Below are 26616 nucleotides of genomic sequence, written 5' to 3'. Positions count from 1 at the left end.
GCCTTTCTATTATAATGAACAACTCACAATAAAAGACATGACTGACATATTCATAAAGACTTACAATACCTGAAAGAGTTCAGATCCAAAGGATGCTAACACCGAGTTCCTTCTTGGGAAGACCTGCATCTCTCGCTGAGCTAATGCCATGCAGATTCATAGCCTGCTCTCCTGTTTCCATTAAAAAATGAGGTAAAACTGTACTTGAGAAACTCAGAAACCCATGATGCCCCAATAAATCCAGGGACACTGTTACCCCCTGGGCCGATTAAAATATTTGACCCTATTGATTTCACTGTAGTTTCTGGTGACAGATCTTGGTCATGAACAAGGTTAATGGTAAATTGGAAGATTGGTAAAAGGCCACGTTTAAGTTTCACTTGTGTGTTATTCAATGTCCATCGCCGTTTTCCCCCTTGGGTTATAGAATCCTTAAAAAAAAAAAAAAAGAAAAAAGAAAGGAAGGAAGAAAAGAAAGAAAAGGAACAATCAAATGCTTTAAAGCTTAAAGGGCAACCTCAGTAAAAATAGAAGTCAGGGCCATGTTTAGGGATGACTCTAGGTAATAGTTTTAAGCACTGAGTGTTTTCTCAACACAACATGATAATTGCACATATGAATTCACAGCATTTCATATAGCATGCTTGAAACCTATGCAGGCTCAGGACAAAATTTCAGCATAGGGAAAGGAGGTAGCTCCAAGTCCCACCTCTAACAACACCAAAGAGCTGTTGGCAGCTGAAGGGAGATGGGAGAGGGAGAGTGGGCTTCTTAAACAGCGTGCACCATGGTGCGTAGATCACCCTCCAGTGATGGCCACGTAACCAAGAGTATATGGGCAGCATCTGTTGAATGTGGTGGGCTTAAAACATAAAGAACATGATGTCGGATAGGTAAAGAAGATAGGAATGGGTGTAAGAGAAGTGGAGGAGAAGGAGGTAGCTATGCCCAAAATGTGGTGTATAAAATTCAAAACCAGCTAATAAACAAGGGGAGAAGAACCAAGCATTGAAGTGTTAATCAAATGTCGATAGGAAAGGCCAAGCTTTTAACACACACACACAAAACTTCTATTTAACAGAGATGATTAGGATTAGGATGACTAGTTTTCATACAGGTAATTACAATCAAGATTCTAATTACTGCTAATTACTACAATATTCCCACATCACCCTTCAACAAGTGCCTCAGAGACTGAGAGCTGAGAGCCCACTGCTTCCGATGCTTGATGTCTTTCCTCTCACCGAGCCCAGGCTTCGTTTAGGCTGAAAGGAGATTCCGTAGATTCCAAAGGGTTAGTCGTTCAAGATAAAATCGAAAACCCTATAGGGGCTGGGAAGATGGCTCAGGGGTTAAGAGCACTTGTCGCTCTTACTGTGGATCCCATTTTGGTTGCCAGCACCCACATCAGTGTTATTCTTGTAACTCCAGCTCCGCGAGATCAGATGCCTCTAGCCTCTGAGAGCACCTGCACTCACTTGCACAGACACACAGACAGCAGACAGACACACACACACCTAAAAATAACAAAAGTATATCATTTTGGAATAGTTTGTGATCTGATGGGCTGTTTGCCCGATTATATTTTAATGATATCATGTAAGTAAATAAAACTTTAAGACGTGCCTGTTAGCGTGTTAGGGTAGTACATCCTAATTCAGCAGAAAGGTGGGCAAAGTGGATACTTCTTTGTCAAACCGAAAGGATTCCATAGCCAAAGACACCCTTATTCTTTCCTGTAGGGAATCATCACATGTAGGTTCCCCAGACTTCAACCTTAGATACTTGTATGGGAGGATAAAGGAAGGAACGGAGTATTTACCTCAGCCACCACCAAGGGAAAGGTGTTCTGATAGTTCCCATGGTAGTCACTGATCAGCACCAGGGGTGCTCAGGCGTGTAATCCAGTCAGAGAAATGGCTGGCGAGACGCACAGTGTGCAGAGCGGTTCTCAGCCATCGGGTAGGGACTCTGCCCTAAGGGCTTACCTTGATAGGCCAAGTATCTGAGGCCAGAGCCCTGTGGTTCTGATGCTCAGCAGCTGCTGAGCAGGAAAGGCATGTTGCTGTGTCGGTGGTGGGGTGGTTTGGTGGTATGTCTCAGAATTGGACAGGTGGAACCATTGATTGTTATCATTCCATATTTTGAAGTATTTCTCCCCTGAATCTCAGTTACTTCTTTTTTTACATGTATGTGTACGGGTGGTGTATGAATATGAACCTTCACGCATGGGGGCACGAGGTTGACATCAGGAGTCTTTCTTGGTTACTCTCCACCTTATTCATTGAGGTAGACTCTCTCAGTTGATCCCAGAGCTCACTGATAAGATGTGTTCTAGCTATCTAGCTTGCTCTGGGGGTCCTGCCTCTGTCTTTCATACTCTCAATGATGGACTTCCAGGTGGATTGCCACACCCACTTCCCTGGGTTCTGGCAATCAGAGCCAAACACTTCGTGTCTGCATAGCAAACACTTAATCTACTGAAGCGTGTTCCCAGCCCCGGTCAGTTACCTTTGAGGTTAAGTCAGAAAAGAGCACGATTTCTGCTCAAGTCGTGAGTGGATGGCGTAATTGCAAGTTTATGTACAAGCGGAAAGATACAAAAGCCTTGTAAGACAAGAACAAGATGCCAGGGAATGTCCGAAATGACAGAAGGCATTGTCTTCTCGGGCTTTACATTTACATTACATTTAGAACCTTCTGGAGTTAAAAAAAAAGATGTATCCTATTCATGTTTGGTTGAATTCATGGAAGGGAACCCTGAAGATGTGGAGAAATGCTTGCTGGTCTCAGTGTGCCTGTCTTATTTCTGTGTGAAATTGCCAGCTACAACTGGGCTGTATTGGTAGTAACGAACCATCTACCTGACAGTTACAGTATCCACTTAAATGTTTAGGAAATGAATGAATGAATGAATGAATGAGTTCAACTGGGTGTAGGTTTGCATGGTTGTTTATTTGTAGTAGAAAATGTGGTACAATAAGATGCTTTGAAGGCCACAATCACATGAATGTAGTTACATTGTCTTGATGTCCCTTAATGTACCTGCTTTGTATAATAACCTTATTACACACATGTATGTTTAAGATAATATAAGCTTTGGTCCTATTTGATTTCAGGCATCTACTGATGGCCTCATTCCTATACCATTCGTGGAAGCTTCCACGTGAGGTTAGAAGCAACCGTTGGATTAAACAAGCAGGAGTTGTTTGACTGGTGGCCACAGAGGAGAGGCCGGATTGGGGCACAACTCTGCAGCCAAAGTGGGTGACATGAGGAAAGACAGTTGTTAATGTATCAGATTGCAGGAGGCCTGGTCTAGTGCAGCCACTGTGCCCAGTGGATGAACTCAAACTGAGCCATAGCTAAGGGGTGACTCTGACAAGAGAACCCAGGGACTCAGCACAGCGTTAGAAGTCCTGCATTTACATAACATAATTTTGAGGTCACAGCATGTGATTTGCAGAAAGAGTCCTATTGTTTCTGTTATGACTGTTCAAAAAGAAAGGAAGTTCATTTAGCAAACATAGAAGCTGTTTTGGTAGATGAAATTTTTATTTGATTTGTGCAAAAACAAAAAAAATAGTGCAAAAGAGCCAAGTGTCTTCGTGTGACACATTGGCAAATGGGGAGGAAGAATACAATTTCTCAATATCCAAATGTCATGTCATGTGCTTTGGAGGGTCTGTGACTTCCAGCCTGGAACGGGCTTAGACAGAAGAGGCATTTTTATAGTTACCCACAGAGTGCCACGTAACGGATGTCAGGAAATGAAGGAATGGTTTTGAAATGTCATCTGGAAATAATTTCCACTTGAATGCCATGTCACCTTCTCCCATGTCTATCTCTACATGGAGCTGTGACCCCCCCTGTGCAGCCCCTGGGGTTGAACGGACTTCACAAAAGCACAAGGATCCAGAAAAAGACTCTTGTCGACATCTGGGTGCCCAGGCAATTTGGAAAACCCATCAGAAAACCACAATGGTCAGGCTGCCTTGATTCCCATTATCCCAAAAGCCATTTCTCATCAACCCTAAGTAAAAAGCATTTGATCCATAGCCCAGTTCCCAAAATTATGCTATTGTGTGTGTGTACACGCATGCACATGCTGTGCATGCTATAGTATTAGGAATTAAACATAGGCCTGTTTACATGCTGTGTGGTCTCTGCCACTGAGCCACATTTCCAACCCGCTTTGCATTTTATATTGTTTTTATTTATTGTTTACTTTGATATAGAGTTTCACTCTTTTGGCCAGGCCAGTTTGGACTCATTCTTAGATAAAGCAGAACCTATGATCCTCCTGCCTCAGCCCTCTGAGTAGCTAACACCATAGGCCTATTTCCTCCAGGGTAGACTCATTTCTAAGTGTTTTACAAGTAAGTACTACAGGGACCAGAAGTTGGGTAAAATCTGACCTTCTTCACCGTTCCTGCATACATATCACAGTCCCTAAACAGTTGACAGAAAACCCTCATTGTCCGTAGCTTGAGAATCGCCAGCTCCCCTCCCCAAAAACGTCCAGGAAGAGAGTTGATGACCTCAACGAGGCCAGAGAGTCGTAGGATGGATAAACTGTCCTGACGTCTCTATGAAGAATTAACCTGGCATGTGGACTATGCCCAAACCCTCCACCATCCCTCATCAGCCTCTGTCAACTGCACATCTGGTTTGAGCTTTGGAATTCTTCTGAGGCACCCCAGGGAGCAGCGCACATATTTATCAGACTCTCCTGGCTATCTGCTAGGCTTTGTCTAAGCTAAACAGTGAGTTGATTCTTCAAGTTTCTGGGAAGCACCGGGATTGCACACAATTTAGATCTGCAAGAGCTGCTGTATAGGAGCGTATTCAAGTGGCTATTGGAAGGAGAGACATTTTGGACATCCATCTAAGAGAACAGCATCCAAGTGAGCATACATTCAGAGGCATCTGAGATTATGAACTCCTCCACCCCATTCTTCAACTAGCTTTCACTAAATCTTTGGGCCAAAACATAGGGAAAGTGGAGGTGGAGTGGGGGAGGGGATATGTACTACTGTCACCGGTAAGAGCATCCTTTTGGGAGATACAGCCCTGCTTTCATACTGTCTGCCACTAACAAGGTGGCCAGCTCATCTGGTATCCCTAGGACTGACCAGTTTTTATAGGAAATTCTTTATCTCAGGACCAGGTCAGCCCCAGGCAAACAGGAACTGCTGATCTGAGACTAGAGCTTATCTGTGACCTTGGGCAAGTTAAGATGTATGTTTTTCCCAAACCTGCAAATGAGAGAGATTGACCGCGCTTGCCGGACGGGTTATGACAGAGGTAAACAGGTTGAAGTTCAGTGATCAGGACTGGGCCGCCTTCAGGACGATGAATATGTCTTACATCATCCTATGACAGGTATACAGAGGATTTAGGTCAACGCAAGAATCTCAGTACTGTGGCTTCCACCTCTTGCCACCATAGGACGATGTGGAATAGGCTAAGTCCCAGTCCCAGACCTGCTATTAAAAGCACCGATCTATTGACTGTCATAAGCTTTGTCACGAACAATAGCAAACAGGACTTAATGGCCAGCATGGACTACTACCTGCATGGCACCTCTCTTGAGAAAGCCTGCTTTCAACAGCAAATACCCACTGCCTCATCCACACAAGAGTATATAAAGTCGGGAACCAAAGAGCTCCCTCTAGAGGCAGAATAAATAATACACCTAGCCCTGCCCGTACAGCCCAGAATAGGATCCTTTTAAACTTCTGCTTCTAGGACAAGGAGGGCAAAGAAAGCTATTCCCAGAGATAATTAGGTTATTTCTGGAGATGGAGATTGGCAGTGAAACAGGAAGCCCAAGGGCAGGCAGGGACCTAGGATGTGCACTCTGCTGGCAAATGGCCCTGGTGATAGGGCAGACAGAGGCAAGGACACAAGCTGTGCGATGCTTGTGGCTCATGTCTCTCGGATGCAGGCCTGAAGGCATAGGCTTGATTAGAACAGGCTACACTTGGCAGATCATACTGCCTGAGCTCTTCTCAGTAGCCACCCAGTAGCTGCAGTGGATGATACAGTAGTAAAGAACAGAATATACCCGAAGGCTGCTTCTAGCTTTCCCTGTGTTTCCTCTGTTTCATGTACCTCCCACTTATCAGCCACCAAACGTGGCATCTTACAGCCCTACTGTGCATACCTCAACCAGAATTCTGCCATCCTCTCCGGGTACCAGCCATGTGAGTCTGGGAAGGTTCTCTGTGCCTGGTGTATACCAGTATTTTCCGCATAGAGCTGGTGTAAGGATTGAACGGATCCGTGCATGTTCCATGACATGCCTGGTCCACAGTGCACAGTACATAGCGTAAGTGTCGATGTGAGCTGCCCCAACTATTGAAGATACATTGTGAGTCGAGGTTCAAAGGATCAAAACACAGAACCAGATTCTTACAGAAGAATGAATAGAAAAAAAAATTAGAGAGGTATTTATATGAAGGGAAAAAGAGATCCACGTCCTCTCTGTGTGTTTTTTCCATCTCCACCACCCCTCAAATGAAAACTGGCTCTGTTCAGAGACTAGTATCTCAGACTTGCAGAGCATCTTGGGTAAACTGAGTGGTGCATGCCTACTGAGGTTGGCACTGGACCATTCGTTACCTGTGTGAACTCTATCCTGAGGGCACATTTTCCCTCCTCACACCCCGTGTCGACCCAAGAGCCCCAGGCAGCTAGAATGCAAGTCCCCATCTCACATGGCTTCTCGGCTTGTTTGGAAATTTTCCCTTCTGGTGTTTGTTACCAAGGGAACAGGGTGACTGGAGACCTGGGACATCTCCCCCAGCGGTTGGGAGGCAGGAGAGAGGAAGTAATGAGGAGAGCAGTGTGTGGCTGGTGGGGTGATGGGAAGTCTGTTGGCTTTTTAAGATGAGCTCCATCGAGGTTCAAATGCATTTCTGTCACCTGACTACGGGAGGGTGTGCTTGCCCACTGGGTGACCTCCTTGGCTCATTAACTCAGACCAGCCTCACCCAAGACTACACATAAGCACCAACGGTCATCACTAGCATGCTTTCTGATAACTAGGCAAGCGTTCCTCTGGCCCCATCCCAGAAAGCATGGGTTTTAACCTAGAAGCCTGATAAAGAGAGTGGTAAGAGTAATTTCCAGAAAGTTCCTGGAAGTGGGGCTCGGGTTCAGGACCAGAAAGCTTGGAGACTAAAGCAGTCCTATTAGTAGAAACGGCACTGTTCCTTGAGTCCCTTCCAAGTATCATGATGCGAGCTAACCGGCAGGGATGGGTCCCACTCGGGGTGGGTGGGGAAGGGGGAGGGGCGAGGGCAGGAGTGGGTGGGGTCTCAGGATCCTCAATGGGAGTGTTATCTCAAACACTGTAGAGATGTCTAATGTCTTACATTCCAGGACTTGTGAAATACTGCCATATATTTAGAATACAGGCTGCCTCCTCCCCCACTCCGCAAAGGATTAAGGCAGCTTGCAACTATTAAACCATGTCTAGTCGCACAATTAGAAGCATAAACAGAAAGTATCTAAAAACAGAAGGAAGAAAAAAGAAATAGCTGCTCTCAGACTCCTGAGCTGTTTTAACACAGCCTGTGACACCCTGCCTGTCTGCCTGTTGCACACTCCACAGAGGGCTTAGTGGTGGTCAGGATAAGCGGGAGTGTGAGCCCTTGAAAGCTGTAGTGTCTAGGAGAGAGGGAATAGTCATTCCAGAGGGAAACGCTGAATGTGCAGCACACACATGTGAGCCCAGCACATAGGAGGCTGAGGCAGGTGGATCACAAGATCTAGACTAGCCTGGGCCACATAGTGAGAATTTATCTTGAAAACATCAAGGAAGGGAAAGAAGGGAGTGGGGAGGGAGGGAGGAAGGGAAAGACACTGTATGAAACCTATCATTCCCAGCACTCAGTTAAAATCACTGAGTCTTTGAATTGAGGGAGCATCTACACTTCGGCTATTACATTCTTGGGGCCTCTGAATGGAGCATCATCTACACCTCAACTATCAGCTGCTATGATTCATTTCCTGAATAAACCGCTTTGAGAAGAACCTTACAGCATGCAAGTTAAAATCTTTTGTCTCCCCTTCTCTCTCTCTTCTTTCTCTTCCCTTCTCTCTCTCCCAAGCGCAGTCCCTTTGCTCCTTTCTCAACTCCACCTCCTCAGTCCATGTTGCAGTAGCTGCAGTTCATAGGTCCGAGTCATCTGGCCTGATCTCGAGTCATGGGTGCGCCTGCGCAGTTCGCACGGTGGGAGTGGCTAATCTCCGGGGCAGGAGGAAGTCAGGTGCTAGTCACAAGACTTGGCCGGTGTCCCAAGCGCCATCTTGGGACTGCCGCCACACCCACTCTCCACAGGGATATGATGAGGCTTTCTGAGGGAAAGGGGTTCATATCACGGTCAACCACAGGTCAATCACAATACGTTGTCAGGGCTGTGTGGGTACATCCTGCAGATTCCCAGCACAGTGTTTCTGTCAACACAGTACTGAAAGAGTGACTGTTCACCTCAGCAAATGTTTACTTACAGCCCTGTGGTTGCCCAGAGCTAACCCAGTTAGTGGAGGTCAAACTGGTGTCTCTACCACTAGCCATGGAAGAGAAGAGAATCTCTGAGCCATCTCTTCCCAAGCCTTAAAAGGAGAAAGGAAGGTGGGATCTCTGTCTTAGAGAAGGTTGCTGGATGACCATTGGTTCATCCCATTAGATTAATTGTGGCACTCGAAATCTTCCTATGTAGCCCAGGCTGACTTTGAACTCAAGTCTTCTTGTTACCAACCTAAATGTTGGTGCTAGCACACTTCCTAAAAGCACATGTGAACCACACCTGTCCATACCAGTAGAGAAACTATCACCGCACTTGGAACTTAAATTTATTAGTTGAATTATTTGGGTTTTAGAATATTGTTCCTTGTGCTGGCCAAACAACTCAGCAGGTAAAGGTGCTTGGCCCCCAAGTCTGATGACTCCCAGGACCCACATATGGAGGGAGAGAGCCAGTTTCAACAAGTTGTCCTCTGACTTCTACACATATGTGCTCTGATTGTCTTCCCCTCGTAAGCAAATAATTGCAATATTTTTTTAATTGTACCTTAACTAAGTAACTATTCGGATAAATGTTTCGCTGTGAAGGTCACCTTCTCAGAGGTCATTACATACAACTATTTTTTATGTTTATTTTTTAGGGGTTCAGACCCTAAGAGTCTGAGCATGAAGGTGGTGAGGCCTGGCCTCTGTGCTGAGACAGTACAGTGCTGTGGGGAGGGGCTTCACATGGCAGAGACAGGAAATCATTGTCTCCCTGAGAAGACCACCAGCCACTCTATTATAGGGGTCCATCCCGTGGCTTTGTCTAATCCCAATCACCTCCCAAAGACCCCAATCTCCAAGTACCAGGCTCAGGTTAAAATTCCATAATTCTAATACCATGGAAGGATTAAGTTTCAACACACTAACCCTTGAGGGATACATTCAAACCATGTCAGAGCCATAGCAGATGCTGTGTTGAGGAGAAACAAGTGTGGGGTATAGAACCCTGTTAGGAGGTTAGTTCAATAACCCAGAGATGGGGCGGGCCAGGGCGGCAGTGGTGATGAGCAGTTGTTGTTCTCCGGATTTTTTGGGGGAGGGTGATTGGACTGTACATGGGATGTCAAAGGAAATTGTGAACCCAAGGATGAATCTGAGGGTTTTGACCCGAACAGATAAGATACCTACAGGAAGCTGTTTAGCCCAGTGGGAAGGATTCGGGAAGACTGACTTCCCAGGTGGAATCAGGATGTTATGCTGAGGATGTATTAGATGTCAAAGTGAGGATGTGGAGTGCATGGTTTGATCTGTGAGTCTGGAACTCAGGGAAGCCAGAGCCCAGGCTGTGTGAGAGAAGAAATTATGGAAGTCATAACCTGGGTGCAGATCCCCGTTTCTCACTGTGACCTTGACCAAGGGATTTCTCCCCTTGACCGTCTTCATCTTTAGGGAAGAGGTGATACATGAGACCTATCGTCTCGGAGAACTCTGTGTGGCTCCCACAAGGGACAGCCTCTGCTTTGTTCTGGAGCTAGGGCCTCCTAGCTGTTCCCTGGGCCTGCACCTGAGGCACAGGGTCATTTGTCCTGTGCAGTGAAGGTGATGGAGCATCAAAAGCCTCAGACCCAGGTGGTGACGGGAAACTGGCTTCTCTCCAGAATCCTCCACCACTGACTCCCTTCGCAAGGAAGGACTAATAGGGATGTATGACAGGACTGATGTCCCCTTTCTAGGTAAACTATTCCGTTTCAGGCAAACAATTGGGTCTTTTGAAAGAACCGCTGAGAATTAACTCTCAACTGGATCAGAAGAGCGGCTGGGACAGGTGGCTGTGGGGGGTCCCTCTTCAGTGCCTCTCTGGCTTCTGTGCGCACATGCATCTCACATCTTAATATAGGGAGCAGAAAGCAGAATGCTGGGGTTACTCTGTTGCTATTTATACAAAATTCTGAGCCCCGACATCTGGTCGCCAGCCCAGATGAGTGAGTGAAGGGTCTTGAGAGAAAGCATGAGGGGTGGGGGCAGGAGGCAGAAGGGATCGTGAGCATGTAGCCAGAAGTCCACCTTGAGGACAGACTGACGGAGCAGAAGCAGCAGCGGGTGAGATATCAGTTAGACTAGCTCAGAACCTGCCCAGGCTAGGCTTATGGTAAATAAAATACCGAGCTTCTGTGTGTCTTATTTGGGAGAAGATGGGAAAGAGTGGGGCAGAAAACTCCCAATTAAAAAAAACATTTTTTACACCAGGAGAGTCATATTGCTGCTGCTGTTGTTGTGTTTCTTTTCCTTCTTTCTCCCGTCATTATTTTGAGACAGGGAAGGGATCTCGCAGGTCCTACAGCTTGCATTGTAGACCAGGTTGGCCTCAAACTGAGAGATCTGCCTCCCTCTGCCTCCCAAATCCTGGGGTTAAGGTGCATCATCATCATCTGGTTTATACTGCTTCTTGGAGGACTGAAAAGAGGCAAACAGACTGGTTTGCCTGCATTTGCAGTTTTGCTTCTAACCAGAGCTTGGAATGTGCTTTGCTTTGAAACAGACATCTGCTGCATGTGTGTTTGTGTTTTGTTTAGAGCACACGGTGTTTTTTAAGCATGATTTGATGCCAACATTAAAAAAATATCCAAAAGATTTCCCATTTAAATGTGGGGTCTAGTATCCAGATTGCTTGTTTCTGACTAACACTGGACTCGCCTTCTTCAGCAAAGCTCTGGGATGGTCACTGGGCCCATTCTTTAACGAACACAGTTCACCCTGGATCCTCCTGGCTCACTCCCTCTCTACCTTGCATCACTAAGATGATGAGTTCAATCCCTGGGCTAAAGTGAGAGCAGGCTGGACAGTTGATGAAATCTATGTGAGGAGCTGAGTCACATGTGTGTCAGAACTGAACCGAGAGAGGTAGTGAGGAGATTAGCTCAAAGGAAGGTTGCGCTGTCGTTCGGGCAAAGATGAGAGAATCAAGACTCTCGTTCTTGAGGGAAGTTTGCACGTTATTCTAAGTAAAGTAGGTCAGGTCACAGACAGCAAGGAGCCCTTCCCTGCAGATGAGTTTGCCCCACCCAGCAGGATGAATTCTGCAGAGATCCCTACTTAGGACCTTTGCAAACCATGTCTAAGGTCCATCTGGATCCTCATTTCCAGCTCCCATTAGCAACTCACACCCAATTTTGTAGGAGGAGGTTCTGTTTGCTCTACACACACGCTCATCCCCCTCCTCCCCAAATTGCAGGGGGCATGGTGCTGGTACCTCCAGCAGCAGACTGATCTGTAGCTCACTGCTGGCTTTGGTGAAGAAGCTTAGGACGCGACTCCATCAGCACTAAGAAAAATGACCTCAGGATACTTGTTTCAGCAGACAGCATAGCCAACGTTTGTGGTTTGGGTTGACAAAGCTGGTTTTCTGTGTTTCTTATTCTCATCCTTCAAGTTCATGGCCATCACCACCTGAGAGTACTTAGGCTCAGGGAGGGTGAAGGGAGCATAAATCCAGCTTGCTTTGAATACAGCTCTGGGTGCATCCTATCTTCCTGCCCCAGCCAACATTAATCAACTCTTCCTCCTCTGCTTCCCCCGTTTGTGCCTGTAAATCAAGAGCCCCCAGTATTAGTCACTGCAGAAGCGATAATTAGTAAGTACAAGCCATTAGTGTCATCCATCACTCCATGCCTCAGAGTCAGGCTAAGCCAAGGAGACGTTACAGAAGAACGGGTCATCGTTATCCTGGGATGAGTTTTTTTTTTTTTTTTAAGCTATGAGTCTGAACATTTCTGCATTGTAGATTCTGCAACCTTCCCACCTACCATAACCACAGCTAGGACTAGGGGCCAAGGAGAGAGAAGTCATTCATTTTATGCTGTCTTCGTTTTCTGGACTCAAAAATACATCTTTAGAGCCCCAGGGATCTGAGGCAGCAGTGGTGTGTCTTAATGGTGTGGTCTTGGAATTCACCCTCTTCTGTGCTCTAACACCACCAGAATGAGATTCCACTGTCTCACTGGGACAGGCTCCATCTCCAGAGAAAGCCATAGGTTTCCGTGGCAACCATTCCAGACACCTGTGTTCTAGCTGAGCGCATGGTCAAGGGCACCCCAGCCTGCAAAGAGAGACTGTCTCCAAATCCACTAACAAGTCATGAACTTCTTTTCCATGGCTGCTGACAAATGCTGCCAGCCCACGGCCCATGGGGAAGTAAGTGTTCCGATCTCCAATTACAGCCTGGGCGCTCTCCAATGCATCCTGGCTCTGATTTTTTTTTTTCCATCACAAAGTATTTCTTCCAGTTTTTAAAATTTCCATAGTAACAACTTTTCTCTTCTGAAGCAGAATCATTCTGAGTCAACATAACTGACAAGAGAGTTTAAAAAACAAAAACAAAACAAAAAAGCCTTCACCTACTCAAAAGGAATGGTAGGCTTCCCAGGGGAGGTGTCGGGCAGCTCAAAAGTGTAAGCCGTGACTTGTGCCAGCCTGTCCATCTTCTAGAAAATGAGGGTGTAAAGTTGTGTAATCACAGGCCCTTTTACTAAGACATCCACATTTAGGATGCTGCGGATTGTTAGAAGCATTCGTTGCATTGTGTTTACTGACAAAAGGAAATCTTTACATGTGTCTCCAGTTATATTACCACAGATACCATTAAACATGGGTAGGTTGCTCACACCACATGCTATTGGCTTCCAAATACACTTAGGTGAGCCTGGCAACCCACCCTGTGGACTGGGTTGCATGACTCAGCATGAAACAGACAACCCTTTTCCATGAAAAGTGTTAGCATTGCCTCTCGTCCCCCTTGGGAATGTCTTTATTTTATTTCTAGATTGTGTATATGTATGTGTCTCTGATGGGGGGGTGGTTAAAGTAGGGGAAGGCGGACAGGAATACAAGAGGAGTGTTCATGAAGGCCAGAGGAGTCTGATCCCTCTGCAGCTTGAGTTTCAGGAGGTTGTGTGAGGCCCATGGGTGGCGGGAGCTGAGCGAGGTAGCCTCTGCAAGAACAGTATATGCTCTTAACCAGTGAGCCATCTCTCCAACCCTTGGGCATTTGAGGGTCAGAGAGAGGACCCGGCAGTTAGGAGCACTGGGTGTTCTTTGAAAGGACCTGGGATCTCTTCCCAGCACACACACATGCAAGTTCAGAACTGTCTATAGCTCTAGTTATAGGGGATCTGATGCTCTCTCTGGCCTCTGCCAACATCAGGCATGTACATAGTTCATACACACACACACACACACACACACACAGAGAGAGAGAGAGAGAGAGAGAGAGAGAGAGAGAGAGAGAGAGAGAAGCTAATCACTGATACACATAAAATTAAATAAACAAAAATAAACCAAGAAAGAAAATAAAGCATTTGGGTCACCCTCCCCCTTTGGAAGAAAATAACAAAATTGTAGACATTCTTCTAGGGATTGTTATCTGCCTCATTGAAACAAATTCGTACCCTCTGCACTGTGGTTTTGTTGTTGTTGTTGTTTGGTTGGTTGGTTGGGAGTGGGGTTGTTTTAGATTTTTTTGGCATACTCAGTAACTTTTTAGTCCAATGATTAACATAATAGACTCTTCATAAATACATTTTGATCATATACTTTTCCCTTTCCCAACTCCTGCAAGATTGTCACTTCCTTCTCTATATAACTTTGCCTTCTCTCTCAAAAAAAAAAAAGAAAGAAAAAAGAAAAAAAGAAAGAAAAGGAAAAAATCAAAACAAACAAAAAAGCCACCCATTAACAAAAACAAATAGTGCACAAAACCATGGGGACTGTCCTGTGATGGCCAACTGCTCCTGCGTCAGGCAGCTGCCTGGAAGTGTTTGATATACCCAGTGGCACTCCATTGGAGAGAAACTAATGTTCCCGTATCAATTGTATCAATTGCAAATAATAGTAGAGCTTTGTGTCTACTTCCCCTTCTTAGTGCTGTTGGTTTTGTCTAGTTTGAACCTATGAAGGTCTTATGTGCTGTCTTAGTCTGAGTCCTGCTGTGTCTGGAAGACACTGATTCCTTGGAGCACCTACAATCTCTGGCGCTTACACACTTTCCCCTCTGTCAGCTGCACAGATCCCTGAGCCTTGAGGGAAAGGGTTTGATGAAGACATCCACTTAGGACTGAGTGCTCCAAAGTCTCTCACTCTCTACGCATGGTTCTTTGTGGGTCTCTCTGTTAACTATCATCACCTGCAAAAACGTGTTTCTCTGATGAACGCAGAAGGATGGGGCTGATGGATATAACAGTATATCAGTGATGGATTCTACTGGAAGGCATTTGTGTGGCAACTAAAGTCACAGATGCAAAGAGAAGCAGGAACCCAGCGCAGAGAGAGGAACATGGCAATTCCGAGATGCTGTCAGCCATGTTCAGGCATTAGTACCTGATTCGCAATTGCTGCCTAGTATCCCCAGTACATCCTGAGCTCAGAGATGGGAATCTGAGAGGACTGAATGTCTCAGAATGGGAGAAGTCAATGAATGGCTTCCACTCCCTGAGAACTGACTATACGTGTAGCAAGGTGCTAAGATCCTGGCAGAATTTCATGTCAACAAACTTTTTGCCAATAACAACATGTAGGTTGAAGATTTTTAGAGGCATGGATAATTTTTGGTGTTTGTTATATTTATTTTTGAGGTGTATGAATTGTTTACAGTGAGTGTGTATATCGATTGGTTGGTTGGTTGGTTGATTGATTGATGATTGGCTGTGTGGAAGAGATGTCCACATGTGCGTAGGTACTACCAGAGGTCAGGAAAGAGGGTTGAATCCCCTGGAGCTGGAGTTGTAGGTAGTTGTGTCCCACCTATGGAGGTGCTGGAAAGTAAGCACAAGACCTCAATAAGAACAGCCAGAACTCTTAACCTTAGAGGTGTCTGTCCAACCCCTGGGGCAGAAATTTTTCCCATCCAATCTAAGTCCTTCAGATCGCACAGCTAGGTACATTCAGGGCAAGTCTTCTGGTCCTGACTCTAGGATTCCTCCAGTCAGGTCTGTGTGCCTAAAACCCATCAACTGCAGGCTCACAGCAGCTCCTGTCTCCTCTCAAGGACACAAAGCATCACTCAAGTAAGGTTGCAAATGTTTATTCAGTTGGGCACAGTGGCAAACACTCATAACCTCATCACTTAAGAGACTGGAGTAGGACGATTGTGAGCTCCAGGCCAGCCTGGACCACATAGCAAGACCCTGTTTCAGAAAACCCAGACAGGGGCTGGAGAGACGGATCAGCGGCTAAGAGCACTGACTGCTCTTCCAGAGGTCCTGAGTTCAAATCCCAGCAACCACATGGTGGCTCACAACCACCTGTAATGGGATCTGATGCCCTCTTCTGGTGTGTCTGAAGACAGCTACAGTATACTTATATACATTAAATAAATAAATATATCTTTAAAAAAAAAAGAAAACCTAAATAAATAAGTAATGTTTACTTTAAGTAGTTCAGTCACAATATGGCTACTGTGTTATTTCTTTTTAAAAAAAAGAATAAAATTAAAAAAGAGAGACAGAGATGGCTTCATGCTTAATGACTGACAAGCTTGAGAGTTTGACCCACATGTCAGGAGAGCTCTGACTCCCACAAGCTGTTCCCTGACTTCTATGTCAGCTCCTCTTATGTATGTGTGTGCACGTGCATGTGTGCGCACACATGCACACACAAATAATAAGTGTAAAAAAGGACAATAGATCAATAGAAAATAAGGACATCAATCATATATGGCAGTTGGTCCTCAACCTTCCCAACACTTTGACCCTTTAATACAGTTCCTTGTGTTGTGGTGACCCCCCAACCCTACATCTATTTTTATTGCTACTTCATCATTATAATTTTGCTACTGTTATGAATCAAAATGTAAATAATCTGTGTTTCCTGATGGTCTGAGGCAACCCCATGAAAATGTCATTCAGAATAACAAAGTCAGCATTCCTATGTTAGGCCAATGGCCACTCAAAGGAGTTCTTTAGAACGATTTCTGTTGGAACAGCAGCTGCATCCTGATACCCTCTCCAGCAGTGTGTTAGTTAAATCGTCACCAGTTTCTGATCAAAACCTTTGTGAACTGAAACGATTGGCCCAGTGGCAAGGAAACATGTTTGGGGAAAAACAAGGATCCAGATCAGCTCAAACACTAGTCTTGGGAGCCCTGGGCACTCCTCCCTCTCCCTGATGTACGGATGACTGGTCTACCTTACAACGTTTGGGTTTGTGGGAAATGCAGTGAGTAAAATGGATAGAAAGGAGGAAATGGAGAGAAAGGTTTCTGTTGTCAATAAGAAAAATAAGCCAGCTGTTTCTCTCCCCGAATACGTTGAGACGGGACTTTTTCCAGCGTGTGAGAGTCCCAGACACTGATTTCTCTGAAGAACATGCGAGGCGTTACCAGACCAACCTAGCAACAGGAATGAAAGGCATCACACCCACCCCCTGGAGAATAGCAATCCCTAGTAAACCTTGTGGTACTGTGGGGAGTGTGATTCCGTTTCCCTGGCCAGCTAAATACGGGATCTGGGAGTGGCCTCGTGTATTTATGTCCAGTGCTGTGGGATCTAACCCAAAAGAAAAAGGTGAAAATGTGATTTGGGCTTTTCGTAGTCAAAATAAACAGCAGTAAGAAGCAGTCACCAAGTCCAAATGTAAAAGACCTCCACCCTCGACCCCAGCCAGGTAGACTTGATTTTCTACTGCTCAACAATGGAGATCATGCTAGGAGAATGTAATAGACCATTTAAAAAATTACAAGTCATTAATGTATGTGGCTGGCAAGCATATATTGGATTCTTCTGTGTGAAAGGGGTGTACAGGGACAAGCATGTGTATTGGGGAAGTCCTCACTAAGCATTCTAAGTGCCCCTCTGGCTTTGTTCTAGCTGCAAAGGGGCCTCCCACTATGGCCTGACCAAAGACAGGAAAAGGCGCTCACAAGATGGCTGCCCTGATGGTTGTGCCAGCCTCATGGCAACGACGCTCTCCCCAGAAGTTTCTGCAGCCGCCACCATCTCTTTAATGACAGATGAGCCTGGCCTAGACAACCCTGCCTATGTGTCTTCTGTGGAGGATGGTGAACCAGTAACCAGCCTCTCAGACTCTGGCCGGAGCAACCGAGCTAGGGGTGAGTCTAGTGGAAGGGTGTCTGGGAATAGACTCTTGGTTTTTCCTGGGATTGCCCTTTGTAGAATACATGTGGTAGAAAGTTCTAGAATTTTTTTTTTTTATGGGAAATGGTTCTGGTACTTTTGGCAGCCACTCAATGTCCAGTTCTCCAAAGGGAAATGCAACTATAAATGACCATGTGATCAGACTTGGTAAAGGCAGGTGAGGTGAGGCGAGGCCCTGGTGACTTACAGTTCCTGCAGAGGGGGGAACTTCCTATTACCCCGGTTCATAGGTTTTCATACCTGAAAGAGTTTTTTGCTTGTTTAGAAGCAACACCTCACTCTGCACCAGGGCTGCTTCCTGGCTAACCTCCTGAGTGCTGAGATTATACAGCAGCACACTTGGCTCTCATCTCTGTCGGTCACTCTTTCCTCAGCACGGCCCTTTGAGCGGTCCACTATGAGAAGCCGATCTTTCAAGAAGATCAACCGAGCTCTGAGTGCTCTGCGAAGGACAAAGAGCGGGAGTGCTGTTGCCAACCACGCTGACCAGGGCAGGGACAACTCTGAGAACGCCACTGTCCCCGAAGGTAAATGGAATTCCCACCCCACCTGAGACTAGCTACAGGTTGATTTTCCAGAGTCACATGAGGGGTGATGGCAGTCTGACCAGTGCCCACCCTCTGTGACCTCTGTTTTCCCAAGGGTAAAATAGCCTTGAGTGGCCTCCTCACCTGAATAAAGGGATTCTTGTCTTCTCTGTCGCCTTTTTACACAAGTAAGAAAAAAACTCGTCTGTTTTCTGGGCTCCGGGTGCTGGCTCAATGCACATGAAAATAATGATTATAGTTAAAGAGTGGAAAGCATTTTATTTTGCTCTTACCAAATGGCACTGTGCACAGATTTCTGTTGAAACACTTACAAACAGCGGGTGTTCTATATAAAGTGATAGCAAGTTAGTTCCTTTGTTTTGTTGATTGCTTTGATTTTTCTATGCTAACTTGTTCACAGTGTGTGGGTGGAGGTGGATGTGCACACTCATATACACTTGTACTCCTGTCACAGTGTATGTGACTCATGTGACTGTCAAGTTGTGAGGGTTGGTTTTTCTCCATTTGCCATGAGGGTCCTTGGACAGGAATTCAGGTCAGCAAATGCCTTGAGCCACTGATCTGTCTTGAGAGCCCTTGAAAAGCATCTTAGAGGGAGGCTGGCACATGCTGATAGACTAGTATTCTTAGTACACACACACACAGAAGACAGAGAGACAGAGAGAGAGAGAGAGAGAGAGAGAGAGAGAGAGAGAGAGAGAGAGAGAGACCAGGATTTTAACTTCATCCCTCTGGCTTTGGGAAATTCACGTACAGCACGAGACTGCTGGCTGTACTGCCCACCACCACTTGCCCTCCGTGCTCTCCCCTCTTGTGCCCGTGTGACTTCCAATGCTGGCCAACCCGAAGCCTCCATCTCCTTCCCACTGCCGATCGAATGCTTCACCTGGGAACAAGTGTAAGCATCTGCCTTTGTGAGTCAGTGAGGACTAAGACAAGCATCCCAGTGTCTTAGTTCAGTGCAGAGAAGATGTTCTTAAATCCTATAGTCTTAGGTCCACACTAGACCAGTGTGGACAGTTGAAAAATGTTTTTTAACTCTTCGTTGAAGAGTGTGAGGCTGGGCATGTCCTTTCAAATCATGGGACCAGATTTCCTCCAATTGTTTAAGGAGACCAATGTTTGTCTCTGTTGTAAAGGTAGAGAGAGAAAGGAAGGGGGGAAGAGAGAAGGAAAATCTTTGATCATTATTTCCAAAACTTTCTTTGCTTAAAATTAAAAACAAATTTTTTTTTTTCAAAAAATCCTCATTGTGATCCCAGACATGCTCTGACACATGCATGTGGTAAAGCCTACTTAATACAATCAGAGCAGTTTAAGCATTAAGTGGCCTCACTTGCCCATATACCGTTAGCACCAGCAACAGACTGTGGCAGCTACTCACAGCCTCACAGAAGCCCTTTGCCGACATGAAATTAAGTCTGAACTGAGTTCAAAACCCACATTTATGATGCCACAGGCTTCCTCTAGCAGCTACCTTACCTCCCTAATTATGTCATATAGTAACGTCAGATCACTATTCTTCTGAAGACTTTTCATAGAGAGTTGAGTTCATTTAGACAAGTGGATTGTGCTTATGGGTTTTGAAAACAGTGGTAAGGAGTGGTGTGTGCAGCACCAGGCTCATAGTGCGTATTCCAGCTGACAGAGCTAATGGGGTCTCCAAGGACTAAAGCTGCTGTCGGCAGCTGCTGGACTCAAACATCTCTTCCTTCTGCATCCTAAGGGTCTGAGCTACACAAAAGGAGCCACTTCACAGCTAGACTAGGCATGCCTTGTTCTCAGCAGTCCATGTCCCTTCTAGATAGTTACATTCCAGCTGAAGTGAAAAACAGTACCAATCAGTGCTTCTGCATTCTTGGTCCCTAGGGCCTATCCCTTTGACCTGGGACACACTCCTTACACACACACACACACACACACACACACACACACGAATAAAGAACTTCCTGTCACTGTGCAGCAACAGAGTGACCCAGACAGTCACTCTGTATCTGGCCCAGGCAGGAAGGATCAAGGAAGGAGCTAAGAATTGTTTTCTGGGGAAAGCTGGCTCTTGGGTCAAATATTAAAGTTAGGAAATCATTGGCTCACTTGATCTTTGATTTGCTCTCTACTGCTGAGATCAGTGATCCAGGTAGATGAGGAACAAGCCTTCAGAAAGCAGCCATAAGACCATGACCTTGGCCTCTCTGTGGCTGTGAAGCAGGTCTTCTGGCTGCTTTGACTGACAGCAGAGTCTGCTGGAGGGCTGGTGTCTGTTGGAGCCTGAAAAGCAGAGTCTCCAAGATCTTCCGGAATGACCTAAGAGAACAGAAGAGCAGATTTTAATTCTGTTCCTTGATAAGAAAGTAATAAAATCACAGTTTGCTCCCTGAAGACACCCATCCGTTCATTAGTTTGTTCCTATTCAAGCAGCAAGCATCAGCCGAAGGCTCCTGTGTGCAGAGAGATGTGTGCACAAAACCATTGGGACAGCCAGAAACTGCTGCCTCCACGATGTAATCAGAGTAGTTTAAACATTAATTGAAGCAGTCTGTCAAATTAACATGGGGAACAGCCAGGTTAAGACAGCTACGTGAGCCCAATAGTAAAGCCAACTGACAGATTGTAGAGTCCAGGTCATGACATGAGAGATGAACACAGAGAAATAATGGAAAGCTAGATTCCATGGGAACAGCCTTATAGGAATCATATGTTTCGAGACAGTGAGGAAAAGAGAGATTGGGAGAACGTTGAATTGGAACTGGATTATTTCACGCATGCCTTGAAGGAAATACTGGGTTTCAGCCCAGGATGAAAAGCATTCCAGTAGAGAAATGTATGCTGGCACCGAGGCAGGAAAATGGTGACACACAGAAGGAACAGTCAACAGTTCAGAGCGGCTGGAGGTGCCCGTTGAGTCGAGGTCTGAAACAAATACCACTCTTGTTCATTTCAGTCTTCCCAAGGTTGTTTCACCTGATTCCAGATGGTGAAATTACAAGCATCAAAATCAATAGAGTGGATCCCAGTGAAAGCCTCTCCATAAGGCTCGTGGGAGGCAGCGAGACCCCGCTGGTCCACATCATCATCCAGCATATCTATCGTGACGGAGTGATTGCCAGAGATGGACGGCTGCTGCCAGGAGACATCATTCTCAAGGTGCCCATGAGGTGTGGTCTTGTAACCACGGGCTACAAGATCCTGAGCTGTAGGCCGTGAATGGCACATAATTTAAGTCCTTAAAGTTTGGATGGGTAGGTGGAAGGAGGGATGGACTGGCTAGAAAGATGGAGTGATAAGTGGATGGGTAGATAGGTGTCTAAATGGAATCCTTCAGAGCCAATAACGGTAGATAGGTGGATAGTTAGGTGGATGGGTGGATCGGTGGGTGGATTAGGGGGATGGATAGATGACAAACGGTAAATAGAAAGGAATAAAGATACTCATTTTGCAGTTATGTTGATGTAAAGCTCCCATGAAGCTCTAGTATAACTGAGATGGGTCTTTCTTCCCCATCTCTGTATTTATAAACAATTCTTTGTTACATTGTATCTCTCCTTTGTTACTGTATCCTTTCCTGTGCTCTCTGCTCCTTTCCCCTCTGCTTTGTTTCCCTGGGACCTCTTTTCTTTCTCCACTTACTCATTCTCCTCTTCCTCTTCTTGATCTTTCCTGGCCTTTCCTTTTACAAGGAATATTAGGAGAAAATAAGACTGGCACATATATTCATTCTTAAACTGTAAAGCAGATTAATGGAAACTGTTGCATTTGATCAAATTGTGTTCAGATGCCCTTCTGCAGAAAACTTTCCTGTGGCTTAATGACCACAGGAGTCTGGTGACCCAGAGGCATTCTAGGGGAGGCAGGAATCGGATGACCTGGCTCGGGCATTCTGTCCTCCAAGGCCTGGTCGAGCAATGAGACTTTCCAGAAGAATTTTCTAGACAGAAATGGGGGGCTGTTTATCAGACAGATGTCAAAGTGATCCAGCAGGACTAGAATTCTCTCCCTAAGCATCTACTTCTTATCTGATCCTCAGATAACAGTTCCATCCCACCCTTTGCCAGCAGCAGAGGGACAGCCCCTGTCTCAGTGTAAGCTGTTTGTTTGGCAAACTAATTGGAATAAGAGCAGAAATAATTGAAACCAGTTACTGCAGAAATGTTGACATTCCTGCTGGTCTCTGGGGTATGGCACAAGCAGGGCCATCACTTTAGTGGGTCACAACCATCAGAACGCCAGTCCCAGTTGGGGGACTTTTTTCTCCCTGATTCAATGGGGACTTCCACCTGGGAAAGCTGTACAAGAAAATTCTCTTTGTTGGCTCTGAACTTGAGACACTTACAGATAAAAGGAATGCCAGGCACTTTCTCCAGGTGACCCTGACTTCTCTTGGCCCTGGGGATAATGGGATGGCAGGCTCTGCCACCTTCCTGGTAATGTTCCCTTGTATTTGGACAAGGGAGTGCCTTGTCTTCACTGAAGGAGCCCAGTCCACCCCTGAGCTACAGCAGCAGGAGGATGACCTCAAATAAGGCCCTTTTGGAGCTCATTCCAGTGTGTCTCTAACAACTGGCTTCAAGGACAAGAAATCTTAGCAAACTCTAGAAATTGAAGAAGCCTCTTGCTCGGTGTGGGGCCCCTTCCCTAAGCAGAGCGCAGGGCTGCTGGGGACTGTTTTCTTCCAGAGCAGTGACAAACGCTGGGGGCTACAGCCTCCAGGCTGGGCCTGTGGAGCCAAGATAATTAAAGCCAGAAAGTCAGATGCAGAAACAGTCCTGTAGATTATTTGCCTCAAATGAGAGACCTAGCTCTGGGATATTTAAGGCATGTTATAGAGCAGGCCAGCCTTTCAGTAAATAGCCTAGAAAGTTCCTTTTGCATTAGATTGTTTGAAACCATTCTAGCCCCACGCATCCCTTTATAGTTCCAACACAGGCAAAGAACCTTGCAGACATCCACCTTGAGTTGGTACCTGGTATACCTGTCACACTCATACAAATGCACATGCAGGCACACTAGAGGATACTTTATCGTACAGCAGTACACACACACACACACACACACACAGGTCAACTCACAATATCATACAACAACACTCAGACTCAGACCCACTCACACATACTGTAACAAGAAAACACACATCCAGGCACACTCACATTTATACTTTTCTTATATGCAAGCACACATGTGAGCACACACTCACATAGATAATATAATGTGAAAACACACTCAGGCACAGTCACATAGATACCATAACAAACAAACAAACACACCTATACACGGTCAGCCTGGTTCACACCGATGCTCTACCCAGTCACACAATTAAGCACATATTCTCTCTCTCTCTCTCTCTCTCTCTCTCTCTCTCTCTCTCTCTCTCTCTCTCTCTTTCTCACACACACACACACACACACACACACACACACACACACACACACACACACACAGAGGATCTGGAAGTGAAGGTATGGGTAACCTAGTAAGATAAAGTTTGTTGAGTTTTGGAGAGAAGATGGCTTTGGAGATTCCCATCTGATGCTGGGTGCAGAGCTGTGGCCAGGCACACACACTGCACTTTAAGAATGCAAATTGAAGTTAAATAGGGAAGTGACTTTTTTTTTCAAGATGGGGGGGGGGGTTCTCTGTGTAGCTTTGGCTGTAGACCAGGCTGGCCTCGAACTCAAAGAGATCTTCCTGCCTCTGCCTCCTGAGTGCCGGGATTAAGGGCATGTGCCACCACTGCTTGACATAGGAAATGTCTGGGGGTTTTTCTTTCATATGATTGTATTTTTTTCCATCCATCCTTCTCTATGAACTAAAAAAACAATTAATAAACTGACAGGCAACAGGAAGGTCAGGATTCTGCAAGTAGACACATGGGCTTAGGTAAGGACTAGGGTGAAGAAAGGCAGTGTGGAGTCATAGAAGCTAGAAGATTACTGTGGCAGATTAGCCTGTTTGGATACAGGATAAAAGGGGGTAACAGAGCAGGCCAGGGGGATGATGTCCTGCTTACTCTGTGGGCTTGTATACATTTGATTCTTGTGAGGCTAAGGATCAAACCCAGGCTGGCCCCGACCTTTTCAGAAGGCTTATATAGGTTTACTTACTGTCCAATGGCACCGCCCCCAGGTCAATGGCATGGACATCAGCCATGTCCCTCATAACTATGCGGTGCGGCTCCTGCGGCAGCCCTGCCAGGTGCTACGTCTGACAGTGCTTCGGGAGCAGAAATTCCGGAGCAGAAGCAATGCTCAGGCGCTAGACTCCTACGGACCTCGGGAGGACAGTTTCCATGTAATCCTCAACAAAAGCAGCCCCGAGGAGCAGCTTGGTATAAAGCTGGTGCGCAGGGTGGATGAGCCCGGGGTGTTCATCTTCAACGTGCTGAATGGTGGCGTCGCCGACCGGCACGGCCAGCTGGAGGAGAATGATCGTGTGTTGGCCATCAACGGGCATGACCTTCGATTTGGCAGTCCAGAGAGCGCAGCTCATCTGATTCAGGTGGGTCAGAAGTCACTCTGTGATCACAGTCAGAAATACCCACATGAACAGGAACACTCAGACCCCCTTTCCACATGCGCTGTGAGAACCTTCCTCTAAGAAAGTCAGGGGAAGGGATGGCATTTTCAATGAACAAGGAAGAACCCAATGGACACAAATGGACAGATGGTGACCCTTGGGTCATGGTCTTTACTGATAGAATTATAGCATTATGAAGTCTCTCTGTCTGTCTCTTTCTGTTTCCCTGTCTCTCTCTCTCTCTCCATATATATTTTCTTTGTTTCTATTTTATGGTTACCTGCCAATTAGTAAAGTATACTATAGTGGGATATTATATTCTACAAATAGCTAGATCAATGTCCATCAAGGTTAAACTTGGTGAATACACGTTTATTATAAGTAAATATTTAACTAATAAATTAGTCAAATTGTGAACAGGTAAATATATATGCAATGCATTTGCTCTCTGGAGGATTTTTTTTTATCGAACCATCCATCTACCACCTACGTTTTTTTTTACATGCTTCTCTTTTGGACAAGCAGTGGGTGATACAGTGAGGAATGAAGTGGCTTTGGTTGCTTGAAAAACACCCTGTTTCTGATCTTGTACAACAACGAGGGTGGAGCTAGACTAAAAAGACCAGGTGAAACAGTCATTCATGAAACAAAGTCTCCTTTTTCTCCTTCAGGAAGAAGCTATCTTAGCTTGATTTTTTTTTTCCACCTTCAAAACTTAAGACTCTAAGGGGTTGTCAATATTTTTTTCATGTTACACTTGTTAGCGCCCTCTGCAGGGCACCCAGTGTAACACCACTCTGGATCTCATCTTTGCCAACTGCGCTTTCGCAACAGGCAAAAGAAAAACCCTAACTCATGCTGTTTGGAAAAAAATCTTGATTGCATGTGGCATTTTACTCTTGAAGATTAATAACAGAAAAATATGTTTTTCCATGAGAAAATAAATGTATGAAATAAAATCTTGCCTAACAGTGGGAATTCCTTTAAAAAAAAAATCCCTTTGCTTACTAAACAAAGCCAATCTGCTTTATAAGCAGAAAGAAAACTTTTATTTTTCAGAAAGGCTAGAGTCAAGCTAGTTGGGAAAGAAGTTTTAAAATAGACACTGTAACACACATACACACACACACACACACACACACACACACACACGCACGCACACACGCACACACACAAACAAACAAAAACAACATAAAAGCATAAGTAATGGCTCTCTGTCTCAGAAAAGTGAGTTTTATTTATGTGATACCTGTAGCACACACCAGGCTGCAGGGATTAAACTAAATACCCTTCAAAGATTGGGACTCAAATTTCCCCAGGGCCTTGACTGTGTCTCCCCCATGAATCACATTTGCCTCACAAAGGAATTCCCAGGCCACAGTCCTCTTGGTCTTCTTTTCTTCCTTCACACTGCACTTTTCCCTACATAACAGAGTCCACAGAGATTTGAAATTGGACCAGCTTTACGTATGTGAAGCTCCTAATGTAGGTTTATTCAGCAGCTGCCAAGGCAGACCTGTCCCCAGCATTGAGACACCTGGAGAGTAAGGGCCCTTTAAACAAGAAAACCGTAAGAAAAAGACACCTCCGACAGGAACAACTGACTCACTTGGCATCTTAGTGAATGGCGAGTCCTCGCCATTGTTAATTTCTCAGGCCTTTTAAGCATCCTTACTGGAATAACTACACCGAAACAAGAATTTCGGAACTATCTGATATCTCATCATATCCCAGAGGGTAGGTATATCCCACCCAGTTACCAAGACGAGAACCTCGGAGTTCTAAGAACATATGCAGCTCTAGACTAATGAATGAGTCATGTTTGTATAGGAGTTCGAATATATACAGACAAGAAAAAAAAAGCTATTGTGAATTTCAAACTGAGTAACTT

The 26616-nt window shown here is 45.5% G+C and overlaps 1 protein-coding gene across 2 annotated transcripts in view; it reads left to right on the top strand.

Moving 5' to 3' along the window:
• Positions 1 to 26616, top strand: part of LNX1 (ligand of numb-protein X 1) — a 101485-nt gene that overhangs the window by 55849 nt on the left and 19020 nt on the right. For both annotated transcript variants that reach the window (XM_080927626.1, XM_080927627.1), the window contains 4 exons: positions 17380 to 17621; positions 18042 to 18194; positions 21157 to 21359; positions 24336 to 24707. In XM_080927626.1, the coding sequence (XP_080783752.1) occupies positions 17380 to 17621; positions 18042 to 18194; positions 21157 to 21359; positions 24336 to 24707 (970 nt within the window). The remainder of the gene's footprint in view (positions 1 to 17379; positions 17622 to 18041; positions 18195 to 21156; positions 21360 to 24335; positions 24708 to 26616) is intronic.

Source organism: Micromys minutus (assembly GCF_963924665.1).
Source record: "Micromys minutus genome assembly, chromosome: 1".
NCBI lineage: Eukaryota > Metazoa > Chordata > Mammalia > Rodentia > Muridae > Micromys > Micromys minutus.
This window is presented reverse-complemented; position numbering and strand designations above follow the sequence as displayed.